Below are 23718 nucleotides of genomic sequence, written 5' to 3'. Positions count from 1 at the left end.
ACTATGTTACTTAATAGATTACTAACGCTAAATGAAGTACCTACTAATTTTTAAAAATCTTAAATGTGCCATAACTTAAAAATTCTCAATTTTGGGGTAGGGTCTTCCATACAAAAATTAGTCAGAAATGATGGAAACTATAACCCCCTAAAGGATCTAGGTCGACTTAACCTGTAACCCTGTATTTTTACCCAAAGATTTTATACTATGTCACTAACGCGTCGAACTTGAGGCGAACAATGGTGGCTATAGTCTTCATTTCATTTAGCCGCATAGTAAAAAACTAAAGACAATATTTAGTTACTATTTGTATTTATTTAAATAAATACAAATAGTAACTAAATATTGTCTACAATCAGTGGATATGACCTCTGCCTCCGATTATGGAGGGTGTGGGTTCAAATCTAGTCGGGGCATGCACCTCCAACTTTTCAGTTGTGTGCATTTTAAGAAATTAAATATCACGTGTCTCAAACGGTGAAGGAAAACATCGTGAGGAAACCGGCATACCAGAGAATTTTCTTAATTCTCTGCATGTGTGAAGTCTGCCAATCCGCATTGGGCCAGCGTGGTGGACTATTGGCCTAACCCCTCTCATTCTAAGAGGAGACTCGAGCTCAGCAGTGAACCGAATATGGGTTGATAATGATGATGATGATGGTTGTCTTCAATGTCGAGTTGTGTGTTCAGGAAGTGTAAAAACTATAGGCATATACATAAATATATAATGTAATTAAACACAAAATTGTGCATGTACGTGCTCAGTGGAGTAGCTAAATTCGGATCACTTTTTGCTGTGATTTTGTTGGCAAGTAACATGTCTATAGTTTAAAATATCGTTGTTTTGACCCGACTTACATATTTACAGTATAAATATTATTGGTTGTAGCTATCAGTACATTCAAATAGAAGCGTATCAATCTACTGATAAACCGCAGGAAGTAGGATTGTAGTTGAATGTAGTTATTTTACCTCAAGTAGTCTGTTGGCGACGCAAATTATCATATTATTTAAAAAGAAATTCCGAAAAGGGATGATGACAAAATTGTATACAAATTAAAATATGCTAATAGTATAGTCATCATCATCATCATCATATTATCAGCCGATGGACGTTCACTGCAGGACATAGGCCTTTTATAGGGACTTCCAAACATCATGATACTGAGCCTGTGAGCCACCTGCATCCAGCGAATACCTGCGACTCACTTGATGTCGCCATTCCAGTATCTTGGAGCGCAACGGCCATAGGCTCTTCGAACTATGTGCCCCGCCCATTGCCACTTCAGCTTCGCGACACGTTGAGCTAGGTCGGTGACTTTACTTCTTCTGCGGATCTCCTCATTTATGAGTCGATCACGCAGAGATACTCCTAGCATAGCTCGTTAAATCGCCCGTTGTATGACTCTGAGTTTTAAGGAGTAAACTCCAATTATTTTAAACAGCCATTTCACTCGGAGGAGTGAAAAAACTCAACGAGATTTAACTAAACTTTACAAATGATTGACACTTTCCACACATTTGCCATTAATAAAATAAAACACATATGTCATTGAATCTTTGGGTATATCATTAATCTGTGGTTATAACGGAAGATTAAAGGGATTGCTAAAATATCGTTTTTATTTTCGTAAATATTTCAATTGAAAAACAACAAGAACACTTTATATTTGCGAAAGTGAATACCATTCTAAGGAAAATACTAAACAAAAGTCAATCCAACAGAGAGATGTATATAATCATAGCTTACAAAGATGCACCAGAACTATCGACCGTTAGAAGGACATCATCAGAAGAGGATCTGTCAGTAGAAAAAACTCTTCTCGTCAATCCAAACTGTCTAGTGAGAGTGATGCTAGAGTACATTAGGAAGAGATGCCGTTTGGGCACCTTCACTAACTTCGACCTATGCGATGAGACTGGAGTTCTTAAGGGACTTTTTAACATGCCCACGTATGCTAACGCTACTGACAATTTTGTGCATAAGAAAATGTATTATATCATTGTTTTGAAACAGGTAATTTGCTTGGAAACCAATCTTTTAGGTTATTGGTTAAAAATATGCGGACCTCCTACGGTTTTACCTGTCTAGTTTGCGCTTTCATGTGAATACAAAGGTAAAATATAACCTATGTTACTTGTTGGTGATGTAGCTTTTTAAGGTGAAAGAATATTTAAAAAAGAACTAACTAACGAAAAGTAGTTTTTGAATATATTTGCTAGACACCAACAAACTAATAAAATTGTGCTTTATATTATCACTAGCTGACGCCACGTGGTTTCACCATTCCATTAGAATACGGGGATAATATATAGCCTTCCTCGATAAATGGACTATCTAACACTGAAAGAATTTTTCTAATCGGACCAATAGTTCCTGATATTAGCGCGTTCAAGCAAACAAACAAACAAACTCTTCAGCCTTATAATATTAGTAGAGATAATATAGATTAAAACCTGGCAAACGTTGTTCTAGGTACTATAATTACTTATAAATTTCTACAAAAATAGGTAAACTCGTAATAAATCGCGATAAAAACCGGAGGTTGCAAAATATGACCTATTCTCATCTATACTATAGTACCTATACAAAATGAAATGCATAAAATCTCTAGAGCTGATATGGAGCAAGGTCACATGAAAAACAAGATTTTTTTTATAAATTAAATTATAGTACGAGATCCGGCTTAAGAAATATATATTTTTATGCAGGATCTTAGACTATAAAGTTTGTAGGCGATGCGGAAAGCGTTTTTCTTGCACAATATGATAAGTTATCCTCATCAAGGGGTCTTCGGGTTATCGGTTATACCTGCATGTAGTAATGATGGAGTTAATACATCAAGCCTTCACTTAATTACATTACAATTTGTCTACTACCATTTCGTAATCTACTCAATATAAAACCTAAATTTATTTGCTGTTTCGGCTAAAGAATCGATTCTTTTTAGATTTTGTTTTATTACAAAATTGATATAATTACTCGTAACTAAGAAATATTTACAAATGAAACGCTACTTTGTCTTTTTTTATGGAAACTGGCATTTTTATTATGTTGCCTTTGATGTAGGTCGTGGTTTTCTAGATTTAGTATGAAAAATGTGTTAGGCAGCAATTTAACTAGGCAGCCTATTTGTAATATGTATGCCTATTTGTAAAAATATTTTTTATAAACGCGTTAGATTGTTGATTCTTAATCTTTGATAGAGGGGTCTAGGTCTAGGTCTATAAAGTCTAGCAAGGCAGGTCCGTATAAAATTCGCCTGAGGCTGATGATGATGATGACAATGAATAATAAAGGTCGCCATTGACGGTCAATTATTCTCACGTTTCTGAAAGCAAATGACAGTACCTGCCCAAGCGGCATACTATACAAGTCATGTACGCAGTGACCAACACACGATCAATTATAGTCGTGGGTGCTACAGAAACGTGAGAATAATTAACCGTTTGTGTCCAGCATAATGATAGTAATTTGAATGATTTCAGGAGGCAGACAAGAGCACGTCGGTGCTACCCCAACTGAACCACGAGAACAAGCTATACGACGAGCTGAAGAGCCGAGTCAGCTACTACCTCACCACGGGGGAGAAGAGTCCCGCGCTCTCCATGCAGTCCAACACGCCCAAAGCGACGGCACCTACACGACCAGCGGCGAAGAAAAAGTAGAACATACCTACATAAGAACACTTCATATTTGATATGCTAAATGCACTGCCAAAGATTTAATACAGTTAGTATTAAGCTGGGGGTATTGGCGATTGTCATTTCATATAATTTTTACATTTTGAGAGAAGTGATAGCCCAGTGGATGTGGCCTCTACCTCCAATTCCGGAGGGTGTGGGTTCGAATCCGGTCCGGGGCATTTTCAGGTGTGTGCATTTTAAGAAATTAAATATCACGTGTCTCAAACGGTGAAGGAAAAATATCGTGAGGAAACCTGCATACCAGAGAATTTTCTTAATTCTCTGCGTGTGTGAAGTCTGCCAATCCGCATTGGGTCAGCGTGGTGGACTATTGGCCTTACCCCTCTCATTCTGAGAGGAGACTCTAGCTCAGCAGTGAGCCGAATATGGGTTGATAATGATGATAATTTTTACGAGTAGTGCTTACCCCAGTTAATATCGTAGTGCACGCGATACCTACCTTAAGGTAGTTATACAAATTATTTGAATCAATTACTAAAATAAATTTCTATAAAAATAAAAATTATTTATATTTGTTCTAGTAGCTGCAATCTTGGTAAATGTAGAACTTGCTCATGTTATTCTGCAGGAGATATAATAAAGTTAAGCCCAGCCTAACAAACGGTCAACGGTGTCGTTAACCCTGGCCTTAGTCTTGGGACTTTGGCTATATTTATAAAAATTTTAATAAGAAAACAACATAACGTAAGGCAAAAACTTGTTAAGAACCTATTGCTACAATGCGTTGGTTTGGGTTTATAAAAATTTGCCTGATGTGACTGTAATTTCACCGGCTGTTTCAGACCGAAACATAACTATCAGGCAGCATAAAGTTATATTATGTAGTCACAGAATTCATCATTAACCTGTATATAAGCAATTGTATATGTCGCCGGGGAAGCTTGGCTCACTGAGGGCTCTATGGCCTCAGACCTAATAGTTATCATGTTTACTCTGTAGTTATTTCGAATCGACTTATTATCTAGTAATCTAATCATTTTGCAATCAAAATACTGTTCCGTTTTGATTTTATTAATAATTAGTCTCTCAAGTAATGATGACAGTTGACAGCAGTAGAAAAGAAACTCTTTAGGTTCTGTGTTGAGATTTTGCTGTCGTAATGGTCAGCAAAATCTACGTTAATTAATTTAATAAATTTAGAATCAAGTTTTCATGTAATTAGGTTTTGATTATTTACTCTTTAAGTAATTAAGATTGTAAAACGTTACCACCATAACGAACGTGGCGGCGATCGACCAATAGCAAATGATTACGTAACTCTCATCCAATGGCATCGCGTCCGAAATGGCGCGTACGCGTGTACCGTCACTGTGTATTCACTCTAGTGAGGCATCCTGCCTCCGTCTGTCTCCGTAGTCTGCTGATTTAGTAATTCAGTTCTAAACGCGTTTTTAAGATGGAATAATCGTCTTCTACTTGTTAAGTATAGTGAAATAGTGAAGTGTTAAGTAGTGTTATTAAGAAAAGGAAAGTGATTAGTGGGCTTGGGCTATTAATTGGTTCAATTCTTTGTTGAGCAGCTTGAGGCGTCATGCTGCTTGTCGCGTTAGTGATTTTGTTCGATAATGTTTCGTGATGAAGTAATTATTGATCTTAAATTGTTTACTGTGGGCATGGAGAGCATGTCGGGCAGGGTTGGTGAGTGTTTACTAGTATTAAAAGGCGCCTTTAAACCACACCCAATGGTCACAAGTCCTGGGACTTGCTCGATGTACTTCCTCTACCACAACTACCAGGGTAAAATAGTAAAATTAAGAGTAGTTTATTGTGTAAGCGATTAGTGAGTTTAAGCATAGCATACCTATTGTAATTGGCAGAGCCGATGACCAAGCTTAGGTCAGCGGTTCTGTCCATATTTTTATTAATGACTCTACGCATTTTTACGACATCAGAAGTGGTATCGCTCCAGCGATCCCTTTCTGCCGGTCAATCTGTACCAAATCCTGACATAGACAATGAAAGTGCAACTTAATTTGTAATTTGTGAAATCCCTGATGAAATTAATTTTATTTGATAACTACCCTCACTTTTTCTTATGGTAACTAAGTTGGACTTAAAACCGTAAAATAGTTTTGACAATTTAATATTGATGCGTCATTGAGTTGAATCGGCAATGGTTGCCGTGATGCCCGTGTCGCCATATCGCATCCAAATAAATAATGTAATAACGTAAAAGACAAAGAGAAAAGAAAAGAAAAAGAAAAAGAAAAAAGAAAAAAAAAAAAAATTGAGAAATGTTCATTACGTTGCAAACTTATTACGTTACTTTTAAAATTTATCGTTTGCAAACGTTATGCGTTTTCGAGTCGAGTACTTTTAGTTAAAAACCGCGACGGTTTGAGCCGAGTGTGCGAATCTTTTACCGATAATTTCAAAATAGATATTGCGTTTACGTGGCGTACGGCATTTTCCTTAGTTAGATTGCGTCTCTTACTTTTCATTTAATTCAGATTGTACCAAGGGTTTACTTTAAGAACTTCTCCGACTCTTTACATCCCCAAAATAAATTATTGATGATGGAAGACAATTCCTCAGAAGCTTCCAAGGCTTATTGTGACAGGCATTGCAACGAACTACACATAGTGACTCCAGGTAACGAAATACTATCTTTGGTTATTTGCAATGCTCTTTTTACTGTAAAGCACATACAATATTTGGTATAGCTTCGTTAACACTTCTTGTAAGTAGTCAAAATTGTGTAGTACCTAAACTTCTTAATCTAGTTGACTTTTGACAGTAGGGTCATCGATATAGAAGCCCTGCATGTTTACATCCAAAGTAGAATGGCCGAGGCGGTGGTAAAAAAAAAAACCACTATTAGTAAGTAGACTACTTGGTTTTAATTAAAAACAACCAAACGTCGCTTCACCTTTGTTTAGCAATCCTTATAGTGAAGTACACAGAGTGCTCAAGAGCGGTATCTGGTCGTCATTGGAGGCCTTGCAGGGTCACAGATAACCAATTGAGGCGACCTGCTCGCCCTGGTGATCTTCTGGCGGCCGTACCGCCTCTGGTATCAACGGTGTCAAACGTCTAACGCCACTACAGCCGCGCAGCCCGCTACTACTTCTGCAGTCGTTGCAGCCTGCGGCTATTGCGACCGCTGGAGCTGGCGTGCTGCCTGTGTCGTCTACTACATCGACCACTGCGTGGACTATTTATTCCCGGTGAATATAGTTTCAATTATTTTAACATTTACACAAACATCATCACAAACACTTTAAAGGAAAGAGTAATTAGAATATTTATAATTTTACTTATTGGCGGCGTGGAGTCGTTTATAACTAATAAAAGATGCCATGTGGCACTCAAAAGATGTCGTTGGCGTATGGAGCCGACCAGCGACGACCAAAAGATGCCATGTGGCACTCAAAATATGTCGTTGGCGTATGGAGCCGACCAGCGACCACCAAAAGATGTCGTTGGCCTGAGGTGCCTTGTATAACGACCAACCTTGTCTATCCCCTGTGGACCACGGCGCTAGATAACCGCTTAGCACCACAGCATCGACCTTCCCAAACTCCCCTAGAGCCTTCTACGTGGATCTATCTCACCTGATTCCCTACCTATACTACACACCACGTTATAACTGTATTCATATGAAAATTATGAGCAGTGTCTACGTGTACACTTAAAACACAACATACTCACTTATTTTATAATTACAATATTTATCTGTTGTCGCGTGGAGCGAGCAGTGTCAATATAAATTATTATTATCTGTTGTCGCGTGGAGCGAGCAGTGTACATATGAATCATTAGCTGTTGTCGCGTGTAGCAAGCAGTGTCAATATGAAATAAACTTATGAATATTCTCTTTCTCAACATTCATAGCAAGTTTGTGTTGTCACACGTCTTATAGTTCAGCCTTGTCACGTTCAGCCAAGATAACTAAACATTTTAATTTTAGATACTAAAGTTCAGCCTTGTTTAAGGTAACTAACTATTCGAAAAACACAAGTTTCTAGATTCAAACAAAGCCTAGGTTAATTGTGAAAGTACCTAGCTTCAGAATTTTTTTTTTTTGATTTACAGAAAAGAACTGGAGGCGCTGCAGAGCACGCACCGCACGTCAGTATGGCCGTGTCGCCGGGGAAGCTTGGCTCACTGAGGGCTCTATGGCCTCAGACCTAATAGTTATCATGTTTACTCTGTAGTTATTTCGAATCGACTTATTATCTAGTAATCTAATCATTTTGCAATCAAAATACTGTTCCGTTTTGATTTTATTAATAATTAGTCTCTCAAGTAATGATGACAGTTGACAGCAGTAGAAAAGAAACTCTTTAGGTTCTGTGTTGAGATTTTGCTGTCGTAATGGTCAGCAAAATCTACGTTAATTAATTTAATAAATTTAGAATCAAGTTTTCATGTAATTAGGTTTTGATTATTTACTCTTTAAGTAATTAAGATTGTAAAACGTTACCACCATAACGAACGTGGCGGCGATCGACCAATAGCAAATGATTACGTAACTCTCATCCAATGGCATCGCGTCCGAAATGGCGCGTACGCGTGTACCGTCACTGTGTATTCACTCTAGTGAGGCATCCTGCCTCCGTCTGTCTCCGTAGTCTGCTGATTTAGTAATTCAGTTCTAAACGCGTTTTTAAGATGGAATAATCGTCTTCTACTTGTTAAGTATAGTGAAATAGTGAAGTGTTAAGTAGTGTTATTAAGAAAAGGAAAGTGATTAGTGGGCTTGGGCTATTAATTGGTTCAATTCTTTGTTGAGCAGCTTGAGGCGTCATGCTGCTTGTCGCGTTAGTGATTTTGTTCGATAATGTTTCGTGATGAAGTAATTATTGATCTTAAATTGTTTACTGTGGGCATGGAGAGCATGTCGGGCAGGGTTGGTGAGTGTTTACTAGTATTAAAAGGCGCCTTTAAACCACACCCAATGGTCACAAGTCCTGGGACTTGCTCGATGTACTTCCTCTACCACAACTACCAGGGTAAAATAGTAAAATTAAGAGTAGTTTATTGTGTAAGCGATTAGTGAGTTTAAGCATAGCATACCTATTGTAATTGGCAGAGCCGATGACCAAGCTTAGGTCAGCGGTTCTGTCCATATTTTTATTAATGACTCTACGCATTTTTACGACATATATATCTATTATATTATACAGAGTGCTGAGGAGTATTTCCCATAACTTTAAGGTGTTGTCCAGTCCACTTATCAATGTTTTAAGATCAATTTTTAAAAGAAATATTATTTATTCCGAAAATATTAATTTCAGAACACATGTTCTATGGACATTTCTAATTAATTTAATTTCAGTAAACAATATAAATAACCACATATTTATGGGAAATACTCCCCAGCACCCTGTATATCTATACTTCTATACTAATATTATAAAGAGGTAAAGTTTGTAAGTTTGTAAGTTTGTCACATTCTTTAAATGGGGTAATCTTCGGAACTACTGGTCCGATTTCAAAAATTCTTTCACCAGAAGAATGCTACATTATCGGGGAGTGCTATAGGCTTTTATATAGGTATCATATATATTAGCCGAGTTATCACAGTTTTTGTCATACAGGTTGGACCGAAAATCCTCTTAAACAGACTTATTCGCATGCGCTGCCTTAAATATTGTGTAAAATTTAAATTAATGTATAGAGACTTTATGTATCTTTAAAAAGTCCAACAAAAAAGTCCGCGACACCATATATCTATCTTCTATATATTAGCAGATATAGTACCTTTTGTGTTTTAAAAATTGTTAATTTTATATACTTAGGTTTACGTCATTATTTATACTACTAAACATTAATCCTTATTAAAATAAATATTTAATAATCACAAGGATATTATGGAGATAAGATTTGCCCTTTACAGTATGTTAATTACTTAAATAGTTTCGGAGATAATACAACATTTCTAAAAGACGCAGAAATTCCGCTATATGACGCCCCGCGCTTTTATTTACGTAGTTCCCGTTCCCGTGTGATTATGGGCATCAAACATAGCCTATGACACCCGCAAATAACGTAGCTTTCTATTGGTAAAACAATTACCCAAATCGGTCCAGTAGATCCAGAGATTACCTCCTACAACCACACAAACTTTACCTCTTTATATTATTAGCATAGAAGTCTCTATTTCCCTTGGTCATCACACCACTCTCGAAGGGCTGGACCGATTTTGCTAAGGGTAGGAGTAAGATAGAGAATTTATAGAGTAGGGTAGGGTACGGGTAGGGAAGCGTAGGGGTAGTGTAGGGGTAGGGTAGGGGTAGGGTAGGGGTAGAGGTAGGGTAGGAGTAGGGTAGAGGTACGGGTAGGATAGGGAAGTGGTAGGGTAGGGGTAGGATAGGCGTGAGATAGGGGTAGGAAAGGGATAGGGCACGGGGAGGATAGGGATAGGATGGTGGTAGGGTGTAGGTAAGGTAGGGGTAGGTTTGGGGTAGGGTAGGGGTAGGGTGGGGGTAAGGTAGGGGTAGGGTAGGGGTAGGGTAGAGGTAGGGGTTGGGTAGGGTTGGGGTAGTGTAGTGTAGGGGTAGGGTAGGTTAGGGGTAGTAGTAAAGTTGACATCGAATTTTACGCGGACGAAGTCGCGGGCGTCCGCTAGTTAATAGTATAAGTTTGTGAGGTTGTAAAGGGTAATATCTAGATGTACAGAACCGATTTTTAAATTTCTTTCAGCAATAGAAAGCCATGTTTCCGTAGCAATACGGGGATAAAGGCTATATTTTATCCCCGTATTCCTACGGGAACAAGAACTACGCGGGGCTATAATAATCTAAAACTCGGAAACGGCTCCAACAATTTTCATGACATTTTATCACCTCACCCAGACTTAATTTTTAGAAATTTTTCCAAAAAATAGTACTAGTCATCCAGGGCTTCCTAGTACTATATAACCTATGTATTCCTAGACAGACGCCTATTGGAGGAAGTGATACGTGAGTCACATACAAGCGACAAAGCCTTTTGAGCCGCGGAAGGGACGCACGTGGCCCGGAAACCGGATGTATTCATCGGGAATAATAAGCGAGTTTAATCTCATACATTCATTCCGTTTAAAAGGATTAAAAAGCCTCGTAGATCCAGTGGTATTCCGGGTCAGGATGAGGACCTGGGTTCTAGATTGGTTTATGAAAATTAGATTTTGAGGGAAAATCTTCTTCCGAAAACATTCTCTGTACACTGTACTGTGTAGGTATACTTACCACTTCCTTTGGATGACTATTGACAATGCATGGTTAGTTAAGTGACGTCATTCTAAATCCAACATAGCGAACTGCCAAAAGTTTGCTTTGATGACACAAATGGGAATCAAAATTTTAAAAATTGCTAAGAAAAATACAAAAAAAAATCTTCAAATTCAATGTATTTTAAATTAATAATTATTTAAGAGTTCCTTGCACGAAAGGTTAAATTGGTTGCAGAATCGGACTACATTAATACCTAAATTTTTTATTTCTCAGTATAAGTTTATTTCAATTTCCTTTAGTATCTCAAATAGTGTCAGTTACCTTTCTTTATAATAAACGTGGGTTTCACAGAAACGTGAAATCGCTTATCTTACGATCGTACCGTTTTCTGTTTTGCAGTGTCAGTAAAAAAATAAAAAAAGTAAACTTTTTAGTAACTAATAGTTTACGAGCGGCTAGGTTTTCCAACGGCGTGAAATGATCTACTTTTACTTCAGTTTTACTGCAAACACTACGAAATACTAAATATAGGTAGGTAATTTTGAGAGTATTTTGTCGGACCTGGGTGACGTTGTCGCATGGGTTCGTCGGCGGATGATAGCAAAATAAATAAATTATTATACATATAAGTAGGTAATTAATAAAAATTGCTAAGAAGAAACCGGCAAGAAACTCAACAGTTGCCCTTTTAAAAAAAAATCATACAACATTATAATTTACAATTGATGACAACATTACAATTTCTTATAGTTTTACTTCCTGTGTGAAGGTGGAAGCTGATCCAATGGCCTCCAAGCATCTTCATCATTGAGGAACTCATCAATGGTGTAGTAATCTCGACTAAGTAAATGTTTTTTGACACATTGCTTAAAGCTATGAATTGGCAGGTCCATCACAGTCTTAGGGATTTTGTTATAGAAGAGTACCTACACCCAAACCTACAAAAGATTTTTTTACTCTTTGGAGACGATGAACTAACTAACTTATATAACTAACTTACTAACTTATGCCTGTGTCTTTTAGGACGTGGGTTTAAATCGACTTTTCGTTTGTACAAATGAAAATGTACATAAAACACGGGTTCAAAAAGTCATAGTATACAACACAATGATAGATATATATATATATATTTTTATTCTTTACAAGTTAGCCCTTGACTACAATCTCACCTGATGGTAAGTGATGATGCAGTCTAAGATGGAAGCGGGCTAACTTGTTAGGAGGAGGATGAAAATCCACACCCTTTTCGGTTTCTGCACGGCATCGTACCGGGACGCTAAATCGCTTGGCGGTACGTCTTTGCCCGTAGGGTGGTAACTAGCCACGGCCGAAGTCCACCACCAGCCAGACCTGGACAATTTAAGAAAATCTCAATCTGCCCAGCCGGGGATCGAACCCAGGACCTCCGTTTTGTAAATCCACCACGCATACCACTGCGTCACGGAGGCCGTCAAAAAAAAATTGTATACACAGAAACTTTCATCTGTGTAACCCTGAGCAGTCTGTCACAACGGTCGAAATTTTGGCGCATCGTCGCGCTCGGCTGCGCCGTGTCACCGTTGTACGGTGACGGTGGAACCACGTAAATAACTCGTGAATGTATTGTGTACTCTCTCTGTACGTTATCAACCCATATTCGGCTCACTGCTGAGCTCGAGTCTCCTCTCAGAATGAGAGGGGTTAGGCCAATAGTCCACCACGCTGGCCAAATGCGGGTTGGCAGACTTCACACACGCAGAGAATTAAGAAAATTCTCTGGTATGCATGTTTCCTCACGATGTTTTCCTTCACCGTTTGAGACACGTGATACTTAATTTCTTAAAATGCACATAACTGCAAAGTTGGAGGTGCATGCCCCGGACCAGTTTTGAACACACACCCTCCGGAATCGGAGGCAGAGGTCATATCCACTGAGCTATCACGGCTTACTCTCTCTGGTATTACGTTAAATCAAACAGATGTTCATCATTATCAACCCACTAGCTGACGCCGCGCAGTTTCACCCGCGTGGTTCCCGTTTCTGTAGGAATATGGGGATAATAAACAGCCTATAGCCTTCCTCAATAAATGGGCTATCTAACACTGAAAGAATTTTTCAAATCGGACCAGTAGTTTCTGAGATTAGCGCGTTCAATCAAACAAACAATCAAACTCTTTATAATGTTAGTGTAGATATTCGAGGATTGAATATTTAGTTAGGCCAATATTCCATCACGCTGGCCCAATAGGCTACTCGCCTGCTGTATAAAACTAAGAAGATTTTTTGCGTATAGGCAGTTTAGATGAACTAGAAACTCTAATCACATTTTTATTTGTGAAAATAATCTCGTAATTGTAATATTTTTATAAAACAAAATTGTATTTTTATCACGTCACCGCAAACGCCAATCATATGCTGTGACGTCATCCGCTACAAGGCACCGGTTTGTGATTGGCGCTTGCGGTGACGTGATATATCACATCACTGCAAACGCCAATCACGCTGTTATCTCTATGAATGACGTCACTTGGTAATGTGCTGTGTTTCGGCGGCAAAAATTTTACGTAGATATTTTTTCATTTATATTAAATTTTTTACTGGATTGGTATTATTGACGGGACAAAATAAAATATAGCTTATAATACTTGCATAGCCAAGTAGCCTATTGGCAGACTTCACACACGCAGAGAATTAAGAAAATTCTCTGGTATGCAGGTTTCCTCACAATGTTTTTCCTTCACCGTTTGAGACACGTGATAATTAATTTCTTAAAATGCACATAACTGAAAATTTGGAAGTGCAGGCCCTGGACCGGATTCGAACCTACATCAATCCGGAATCGGAGGCAGAGGTTATTTCCACTGGGCTATCCTATCACGGTTCTTGAAACTTAATTCACTAAAACTGTCCTTCTGACACCGTCTTCAAAGTGATCAGAATGTACGATGTTATTATTTACTTTTTAGTTTATTTCTGATTTTGATGTCGGTTCAATTTTTTTCGTTAAAAGTTTTTTTTGTAACCATGTATTGTAAAATTTTTGATAAATTTTCAAAAAAAAAAATACTTATTCATACAACTCGTACTTCTGTAGTGATCAGTATTTTTTGATTACAAGGTAATGTTAAACAGACAAACACGACTAAACTAAGGTTAACCATTCCGGTGATGAATTATCACTAATTAGGCCTGTACATACATACATAATATGTGTAACCTTTGTAAGGTAGTGTAAAACATGACCTTTCATTATGTGAATCAGCTAAAAAGTAAGTACTTCTGGTATATTTTCTTTGAAGAATAAAGAAATTTGAAATTTTCGTTCTATAAACATTTATAATTTAGACAAACAGGTTGACACATAAATGTAGATTTATAGGAATAATAATTTAATTTTCTATTTCGGGCTATGAAGTAAGCACCTAGTAAGTTTTATTTTCTTCTTAGAAATTTGCAGTAAAAAATTTATGCCCGTAATTGAGAAGTTAGATGTATCACTCCCCCGTACCTAGAAGAGCACTTTAAACCATCGATCATGATAATTATCAATAACAACTGATAAACATGGTGAAAAATTCAAATGACAAATCTATAGTGATATTGGTAACTTTGTAACAATCAGTACCAAGGGAGCGATTCTGCTATTTTACACTCGTCGATGAACTTTTCGCCTTATTCGAATTTTAACTTTATGAATTTGATGTCAAAATGAAAATGTCACTAACAACGAAGTTGCCATGGAAACGAACGATGTCACAGCGCTGTAACTTTACAGAATGCTGCAGCAGGTGTTAATAATGACAAGGACCGACAGCTAACGTGCTATTAGACAAGGAAGTGTTAATACAATTAACTTCTGCTTCTAACTACTTGGTAGAAGTTGCCCTGGAGTAAGAGAAGTAACATATACTTCTCTTACGAGTAACTTTATCTTTATTTTTAATGTTTTTTTTTAACGTTTCAGTTTACTAAGATATTTAGCAATTATTTTGGTAAACCAATTCAAATCAAATCAAAATTCATTTATTTCAAGTAGGCTCAATTTACAAGCACTTTTGACACGTCAGTTGACTATTTGTAAAGATTCTACCACCGGTTCGGAAGGCAGGTTCTGCTAAGAAGATACCGGCAAGAAACTCAACAGTTGCTCTTTTGAAATGAAAAATTCATACAGTATTATAATTTACAATTGATAACAATTACAATTTCTTGCAGTTTTAAACACTTTTTTGATGTAGAAAGAGAAATTGATATCTGTAACCTTGAGCTTTCAAATAAACAATTCACTTTAAGAGGCCTTCAACAGATATTGTGTAAAATGTTTGTTAATTTTACTGAAATATTCACTGTGTTCCGCGATTTCTCCCATCGTTTATTCAAATGATTTTTTTTATTAGAATCAAAACAAATGAACAAACTCACTATTAAAGCCGCTATAATTAAACGGTTGAGGTGCTGGACTCAAAACCGAGAGGTTATGGGGTCGAACCCCGCTCACAACCCCACAAATATCGCAATTAAATATTTTGTTAATAGCAATTTTAATATATTTGTAAGTAAATCCACATGCAAAAGAGCGTGTTAACCCAGTGAATATTAAAGCTATACTGGGCTATATTTTATCCCGGGAACGGGAATTATGCGGGGGGGGAGGTTCTGTTAGTAAACTATGTGATAAAAATATAATAACACCAACCGGTTTATAGCATCCACACAAAATTCCAATATTGTTATTCATAGATTTTTAACAAATATCAATATCCACACAATACACTCACAAAAGCTTTGTAAATAAACAAAATTTAGTAATAAGGAAAAAACAAAAATACAAATTTCTAAAACTAGGAAATGTTAACTTTTAATAAAATATTTATCGTAAAGAATTAATTAATAAATAGTTATAATTCAATCTATTGTTATGAAATAGCGTTTTAAATCGCTTATTGACGCGCACAGACTGACTGGCCGCGTCTCGTCACTCGTCACTAGTGATGGCGCAGCGCAAAAACGGGACGGGCTTTTAAAAGTCGGGACAAAAGTTATTTAAATACTGTAGAGTACCATCCCGCTCTGCCCTACTTCTCCATTTCCAAGTTCCGACACTGGAGTTGCCTGAGAATCCTGTAATAGAGAGTTTAAAAAGTAGCCTCCTTGGCGTATTACTATGTTTTTATTATTATTTATAAGTACAGATAGCTTTACTATACCCCTATTAGTATTAAAGATCAATAAAATATATTAGACACTATATGTATACCTACATGTACTGGTACGTAATGTCTTTTACGGTAACCAAAATAATTTCATTATTTTAGGCACCTAGTATATGACATGTTATATTATATTCTGTTACATGTTGTCAGTCATGGTTCAGACTTCCATGGTTCTTATGGTTTCAGTTTTTATTCAAACTCAAATAATAATAAGTATTTGTTACTTTTTTGTGAAAAGTAAGGTGAGTAAAATGCAAAGTTATAGAAAAATGTCATAATTATAATATGTCAGAATAAATTTAGATACAATACAAAATCCTTGAGAGTTAATTTGTATATTTATGAAATGTGATGTTAGTCCATTCGTTTAGAATTTAAACAGATACATCAAACTTACTCGTACCTCCCTTTTCGTTGAAAGTTAAAAATAATATTTTTTATCTATTTAATCAAAATATAGTAACTAATAACCAACGGTCCCGAAAAATGGACTACACTAGCCGGCGATATGGCTCATGCGTTGCTCATTCGAAACTGTCCCCTTATCAGGGTCCCATGAGATAGTGATCGTTTATGGCATAGATAGATTAAATTATATTAAAATCATATTGATTTTAGTTTAAACGGTACAATTAAATCGTGTTATAGCGCTTCTTATATGCGTGTAATATCACTAAATGCAAAAATGAGTTAGTAACTTTATATCTAACCAACCAATGATCATAAGCATATAAGTACGTTACCAGGGTTATAGAGGGAATACAAATTAATATTTAGCATAGGTACTATTTATCAAAAATAAAAATTAAATTATTGCCAGCGACGCTGCGAAATGAAATAAAATTTTTACAATTTTCTTTTGGGATATGGTTTTATTTTTTGCTACAATAATCGCGTAAGTATGTTACATACAAGAAATAAAAAAATATATATATTAAAAAACATAGACGACTTGAGAACTTACTCCTTTTTTTAAATCAGATAATAATAATTTCAATTATTGAATTCATAGAACAACAGATTTAGGACTTTAAAAATACCTTATAGGTACTCGTAGCTTTTAAATTCAAAGTGAATATTTCGGACTATCGTATTTGAACTTGGCGTTAGTCTTAAAATGTTGCATCAATGAAAAGCTACATTATCAGCGAGCAACACAGGTTATATTTCATCCCCGTATTCCCAATAAAGTGGGAACTACGCAGATTTAATCGCGAGGATAGCTTCAGTTATTAATATTTTGGAAAATCAAAATTATTGTTTCACTTCAATGTTAGTTTTAGCCAAATAGTTATTCTTACAGACGTTGTTACTTTAGAAACTACTAGCAGACGCCACGCGGTTTCGCCCACGTGGTTCCCGTTCCCGTAGGAGTACGGGGATAATATATAGCCTATAACCTACCTCGCTAAATGGGCTATCTAACACTGAAATAATTTTTCAAATCGGACGAGTAATTCCTGAGATTTGTTTACAAACTCTACAGCTTTTTAATGTTAGTATAGATACTAAATACGGAACCCAATAGCTAACAGATCCAATTTCCCTTTCTCCATCGCTCGTAATTACATCCCATAATCATTGCACCATGAACGCGCCGTCAATAGGGTCTCACTCATGGTGATTAGTTCACCAAACAATAATTTATAACGGCTTCGATCGGCCTTGCCTAACAGAGGAAACTGCCTCGTGGTTCAGTGGTTAGCCTACGTGGTTTGGAATTACGAGATTTAGGGTTCGAGTCCTGAGCTGAGATGTGATTCGGCTTTTCTTTCCTTATCTCAGATCGTTTCACGTTCTTTGGAGAGCACATTACGCTGTTGATATTACACTATACGATATTAGATATTACTAGCGGACGCCCGTGACTCCGTTTTCGAAAAATTCTGTTTTTCACAAATCCCGCGGAAACTTATTTTTTTCGGGATAAAAAGTAGCAATTGAGTTTTTTCAGGTTAACAACTTACTCCATTCCCGATTTCAGTGAAATCGGTTCTGTAGGTGCGTTTAAAAGGAGTAACAAATATTCATACATACAAATTTTCGCCTTTAGAACATTAGTGTGATTAGGAGAAAAACATTACCACGAGTATTTTATTAAGTCCTTCATTCTGAGTTCGAACAGAGTGGCAGGTTTTCATTGAACCGCATGTTTGACGTTTGTGCCGTCTCGGGCACACAATGAATTGAGGTTTACTTTGTGAAGTGAAAAAGTTAATGACTTCCAAAGGCATTTTCTGATAATAGGTATATGATTTCGTATTTATAAAAAATATTTGAAAAATTTTTGAAAGCACTTGCAGGAACTTAGGGGCCTTAGACACGGACAATATGTGCCCTTGTCGTGAAGATGGTAGTGGGGAACAGCAGTGGCGTGCACAAGTTGTTTAACTAGGGTATGCACTATACGTACAAATAGGAAAAATCCAAAACTGGTTTGTAATGAGTCCTCAGGGTAGGCATAAGGTAAATCATTGTAGGGCATATAGTCAGTGAGTACTGAGTGGGCCCTGCGAGGTGATTGTTATTTTAATGACGGCGGATATGATGTAATGAATTAGATACATGATATACATGGCAATGAAAGCATAATTTACTATTGCAATGAATAATTACCATAATGCAAAAGCTAGGCAATATACTGCAGTCATCTATTATAAAGCCATCATAGCCTCATCAAAACATGAGAAGTCCTTATTGGCCAAGTGCTGATTAGCAGACATTAACTCACCCTGAGAGCATCACACTAATATGGCGAAAGTTTGTATATGTGTGTTTAAGTTTGTTATTCCTTTACACCACAACTAATGAACAGATTTGAGTGAATTGATAGATTATATAATATATAATTTAATATAATTTATAATATTCCTGGATTAACAAATCGTGCTTTTTATTCCGATAAAAATCATCATTTCCTCGAAATAGTGGAAAGTTTTATAGATGTGTGCCGTTAATCGAACCTGCTACCTGCCTGAACGAAAATTGAAGTCTCAACAAATTAGGCTTTCGCCACTATAATTTAACATAGGTACATAATTAATATTAGTTTATTCAAAATTTCTCTACATGTGTGAAGTCTGCCAATTCGTCTCTCATTCTGAGAGGAGACTTGTGCTCAGTGATCCGAATATGGGTTGATAGAGTTTGGCTTTTGGCTAATGAAAGTAGAGACTGAAATCGCCCGCCAAATAAAAAAAAATCTGAGTAAATTCTGAAAATCATTGTGCATACTTATATTGGAATAACTAAGTTTAATACTTATTTATAGGTAGTAATGTAACAAAAAAATTATTTAAACAAATTATAAATACGCATGTTATTTTATATTTGTTTAAATAATTTTTAAAATTAGGCGGGCGATTTCAGTCTCTACTTTAGCCAGACTAATGATGATGATGATGATGATGATACAAAAATACCATCTATCCAAAACATGTCGAAAACGGCTAAATTAATTATTATTTTTCATTTAATGATCAAAAACATGAACAACGAGCGCCATCTAGCATTATGTTTAGTGACTATATCATTGTGCTATTGCCTCGTAAGATGGCGCTGTTCTGTATCAGGCCTTCTCATAGATGGCGTTGCGTTAAAATTTAGAGCAAACGAACAACGCGCGTATTTATATGGTTCCGGACCCAAACGGTAAAACGGGAACGTATTACCAAAGATTACAATGTATGTATTACTCTCTACTGTCCGCCCGCCCGTCCGTCCGTCTGTCTGTCTATCTGTCCGTTCGTAACCAGACTGTCATTACAGTCTCATGACGCGTAATAATTAGCTAAAACAACAAATACTGATAATATAAAACGTGACTTTTTTACCGGTTTTTATATAAATGGTACGGAACTCTTCATGTGCTAGTTCGACTATTGAGTTCGGCTGTGTAGCAACATAGATGATATTTTTCCGAACTGTAACTGAATTTCATGCGCACGAAGTCGCGGGCGTCCGCTAGTATGAAATATGGATAAAGTTTATTTTATTAAACAATATCTTTTTCTAACATAAAAATAAATATATCTTACCCAGTTCGTGTCAATCCGTTGGCAAAAAGGTAGCATACTCCCGACACTATACCAGCTAGGAGCCCCAAGCTCACTCCAGCTGATAGGGATAGTGTATCAGGCATGTTTTGTCACTTTTACACTTCTTCACAAAATAATACACACTTTTTACACTTCTAGATTAAGGCAGATATGTACAGTGTTTCTGTCATTGTTTATGACTTTCCACTTGTATTATTGTCTTTACACTTACTAAAATTAATTATGATTTTGCTTAGCGAGTTTTAAACTTAAACTATTTCAGGTTGTAAAATATGTTTTAAATAAAATTAAAAGTGTCACTTTTGTATCGCTCTATCTTTTTTGAAACACTTTTGAAAATCAATATTGATTAATGAAAATAAATCAGTCAGGTTTTGCACTTGTTGCACTTTGTCACTGTCCTTTACTTACTCCACTTCAACTTATCATTATATTTACCAGGGTTGTAACGTGTTGAACATTTGTCTTTCACTTTTTACTGTCACTTTCACACTTTTTTCACTTTTGAAATGTCATTGTGGAGGCAGTTTACCTCGATTGTTGTAAACTCGCGTGTCTTGAATCGTTTTGTTTACAAATTAACAACAGTTTAACTAAACCGCGGGATTAACTTAAGCGATGTTATCATTTGTACTCGAGTAATCTTGCGTTCTGAATTGGCTGTAAATGATGTCATGCAACGATGACTGAAGGCAAACGTCTTGGTTAAGTATCTGAAAAGAAAAAAAAAGAATGTTATTTAGATGTTTTCTATAAACGAGACTTATGCCTTTTTAGGATTCCCAAAGGGAAGAACTGGACTCTAAATCAAAATCACTATCAAAATTCTTATACTTTTGAAACATCAAGTTGATTACTTGTAGACTCAGAATACAGAAAGAGGAAACTGACACACACAAACTTTCCCCTTTATAATATTAGTGTGATATGCCTCCAGGGTGTCTCGTAATTAATTGATGAAACGCAAATGATAGAGACACCATCTAAGGGTACCAATTTTTTGGGTAGGTACCTAATGATGAAAATTGAAAACAGTTCTATCTATACTTATATATACTTTATACTTATACTTTATACTAATATTATAAAGAGGTAAAGTTTGTAAGTTTGTAAGTTTGTCACATTTTTTAAATGGGGTAATCTTCGGAACTACTGGTCCGATTTCAAAAATTCTTTCACCAGTAGAATGCTACATTATCGGGGAGTGCTATAGGCTATATTTTATATAGGTATCATATATATTAGCCGAGTTAACACAGTTTTTGTCATACAGGTCGGACCGAAAATCCTCTTAAGCAGACTTATTCGCATGCGCTGCCTTAACCATTGTGTAAAATTGAAATTAATGTATGGAGGCTTTATGTATCTTTTAAAGTTCTACAAAAAAGTCCGCGACGCCATATATCTATCTTCTATATATTAGCAGATATAGTACCTTTTGTGTTTTAAAAATTATTAATTTTATATACTTAGGTTTGCGTCACTATTTATGCTACTTATTTTTATGCTACTTAACTTAAATCCTTATCAAAATAAATTATTTAATAATCACAAGGATATTATGGAGATAAGATTTGCCCTTTATAGTATGTTAATTAGTTAAATAGTTTCGGAGATAATACAAAATTTCTAAAAGACGCGGAAATTTCGCTACATGACGCCCCGCGCTTTCAATTACGTAGTTCCCGTTCCCGTGTGAATATGGGAATCAAACATAGCCTATGACACTCGCAAATAACGTAGCTTACTACTGGTAAAAGAATTTTCTAAATCGGTCCAGTAGATCCAGAGATTACCCCACTTTAGTTTCTTGGGAAATAGTCCTTTGGTCATCGCACCACGCTCAAAGGGCAGGACCGATTTTGCTAAAGGTAGGGGAAGGGTAAGGTAAGGGGGTAAGGTAGGGAAGGTGTAGGGTACGAGTAGGTTAGGGTAGGGTAGGGGTAGTGTAGGGGTAGGGTAGAGGTAGGGGTACGATATGGAAGGGTAGTATAGAGGTAGGGTAGGGAAGGGGTAGGGTACGAGTAGGGTATGGTACGGGTAGGGTAAGGTAGGGGTAGGGTAAGGTAGGGGTAGAGGTAAGGTAGGGTAGGGTAGGGTTGGGGTTAGCGGTAGGGTAAGGGAAAAGTAGGGGCACAGTAGGGTTGGGTAGGTTTAGGTAGGGAGTAGGGTAAGGTAGGGGTAGGGAAGATGTGTACACAAGTAAAAGCGAAAGCGAAAGCATGACCGCTATCACACTAATATTTTAAAGACGAAAGTTTGTGTGTGTGTATGTTTGTTCCTCCTTTACGCTGCGGCTGCTAAAGCGATTTGGATGAAATTTGGAATGGAAATAGATTTTATTCTGGATTAACACATAGGCTACTTTTCATCCCGGAAAAATCCATGGTTTCCGAGGGATTTCTAAAAAAACTAATTTTACGCGGACGAAGTCGCGGGCGTCCGCTAGTCTTGGTATAAAAAGAAACAAAAATATAAATTGAATGAGTTAAGTAGGTACCTAGTTTTAATATTTTGAGTACCACTAGTAATAGACTTGCATGTCATGCCAGTTTCACCACTACAGCCATGCTTCACTGCTGCCAAGCAGCATTGCTACGTTCCTACCTTCTCTGCTTCTTCTTTCGTCAACTGTTGTTATCAAAAATTATATAAGTAGGACCTACGTGTTTGTGTGACTTTTAATAAAATTTTGCTCAAATTAAGATTTTTGATACGAGTAGGTGTCAGGTAAATCTTAAGAAATTCAATAAATTTTTAGTCTTTTTAATAAAAATAATGTCAAGTGTCTCTAATAAAACTTTTCGTATGTTTGTCCACACTTGACCTGTTCTCTTTAAACAATGAAATTATTTTCATAATTAGGTTAATCTGTTATGTACTTCTATTCAAAGCTCTAACGTAAGACGCCATATTGCTCAAGACGAAGTTCTAAAGCTCATATTCACAGTGATCACGTAGATACGGTGGGATATATGTACGGACAATGCGATACTGTGAGATACTCTGGACCCGATAAGAGCTTAATACGTTGAGATATAAAAGTTACTCACGGCTTACTGAGTTATTTCGATCATAGGTTCTCAACCTTTAACCTACTCATATACAGCTACTAGAGTCTAGAAAGTTTGTTGATAAGTCTCCCATGATATGCGGGCGACAGAGGGAAAGACTGTGCGGGTGTGAAATCGTGCGTGCAGGGAAGTAACGTGCATAAGTACGCCCCCCGGCCCGCGCGGAACATCGGGAGTGTTACGAACGAAGTTGCCGAGATATAAAGCCAAACTTGATGTGCAATGTTTATCAAGGACGGATCGTGTACGCATACTACTGTGCTGCAAAGGATGGAAAACAGAGGCTCTGCAGCAAGGAGCTTCAAAGGAGGAAGGTCGAATACCTGGGTCAATAACTCAATAATGCGAAACTCCAAATATAACCTGCTCCAGCTTATTGCGTATTATCTAGGGAAAGATAAAGGGAAAATGAAGGACTGGTCGTCGTCCACACATCTTGGCCCAGGAAATCAGGAATGCCAATCTATATCTATCTTCTATAATCTATAATTTCTATAATGTATAATCTTCTATAAGCTATAGTTA

The 23718-nt window shown here is 36.7% G+C and overlaps 1 protein-coding gene across 4 annotated transcripts in view; it reads right to left on the bottom strand.

Annotated features, from left to right (window-relative positions):
- The window catches only part of LOC112050963 (uncharacterized), a 144232-nt gene that overhangs the window by 100569 nt on the left and 19945 nt on the right, over positions 1–23718 (bottom strand). For all 4 annotated transcript variants that reach the window (XR_008252118.1, XM_052889496.1, XM_052887470.1 and 1 more), the window contains exon 2: positions 20099–20832. Coding sequence is in view for 3 of the 4 variants with exons in the window: in XM_052889496.1 (XP_052745456.1) it covers positions 20099–20202 (104 nt within the window). In the remaining variant the exon portion in view is untranslated. The remainder of the gene's footprint in view (positions 1–20098; positions 20833–23718) is intronic.

Source organism: Bicyclus anynana, chromosome 1 (genome assembly GCF_947172395.1).
Source record: "Bicyclus anynana chromosome 1, ilBicAnyn1.1, whole genome shotgun sequence".
Classification (NCBI taxonomy): Eukaryota; Metazoa; Arthropoda; class Insecta; order Lepidoptera; family Nymphalidae; genus Bicyclus; species Bicyclus anynana.
Note: the sequence above shows the minus strand (reverse complement) of the source record. Positions and strands in the feature narration are given on the sequence as shown.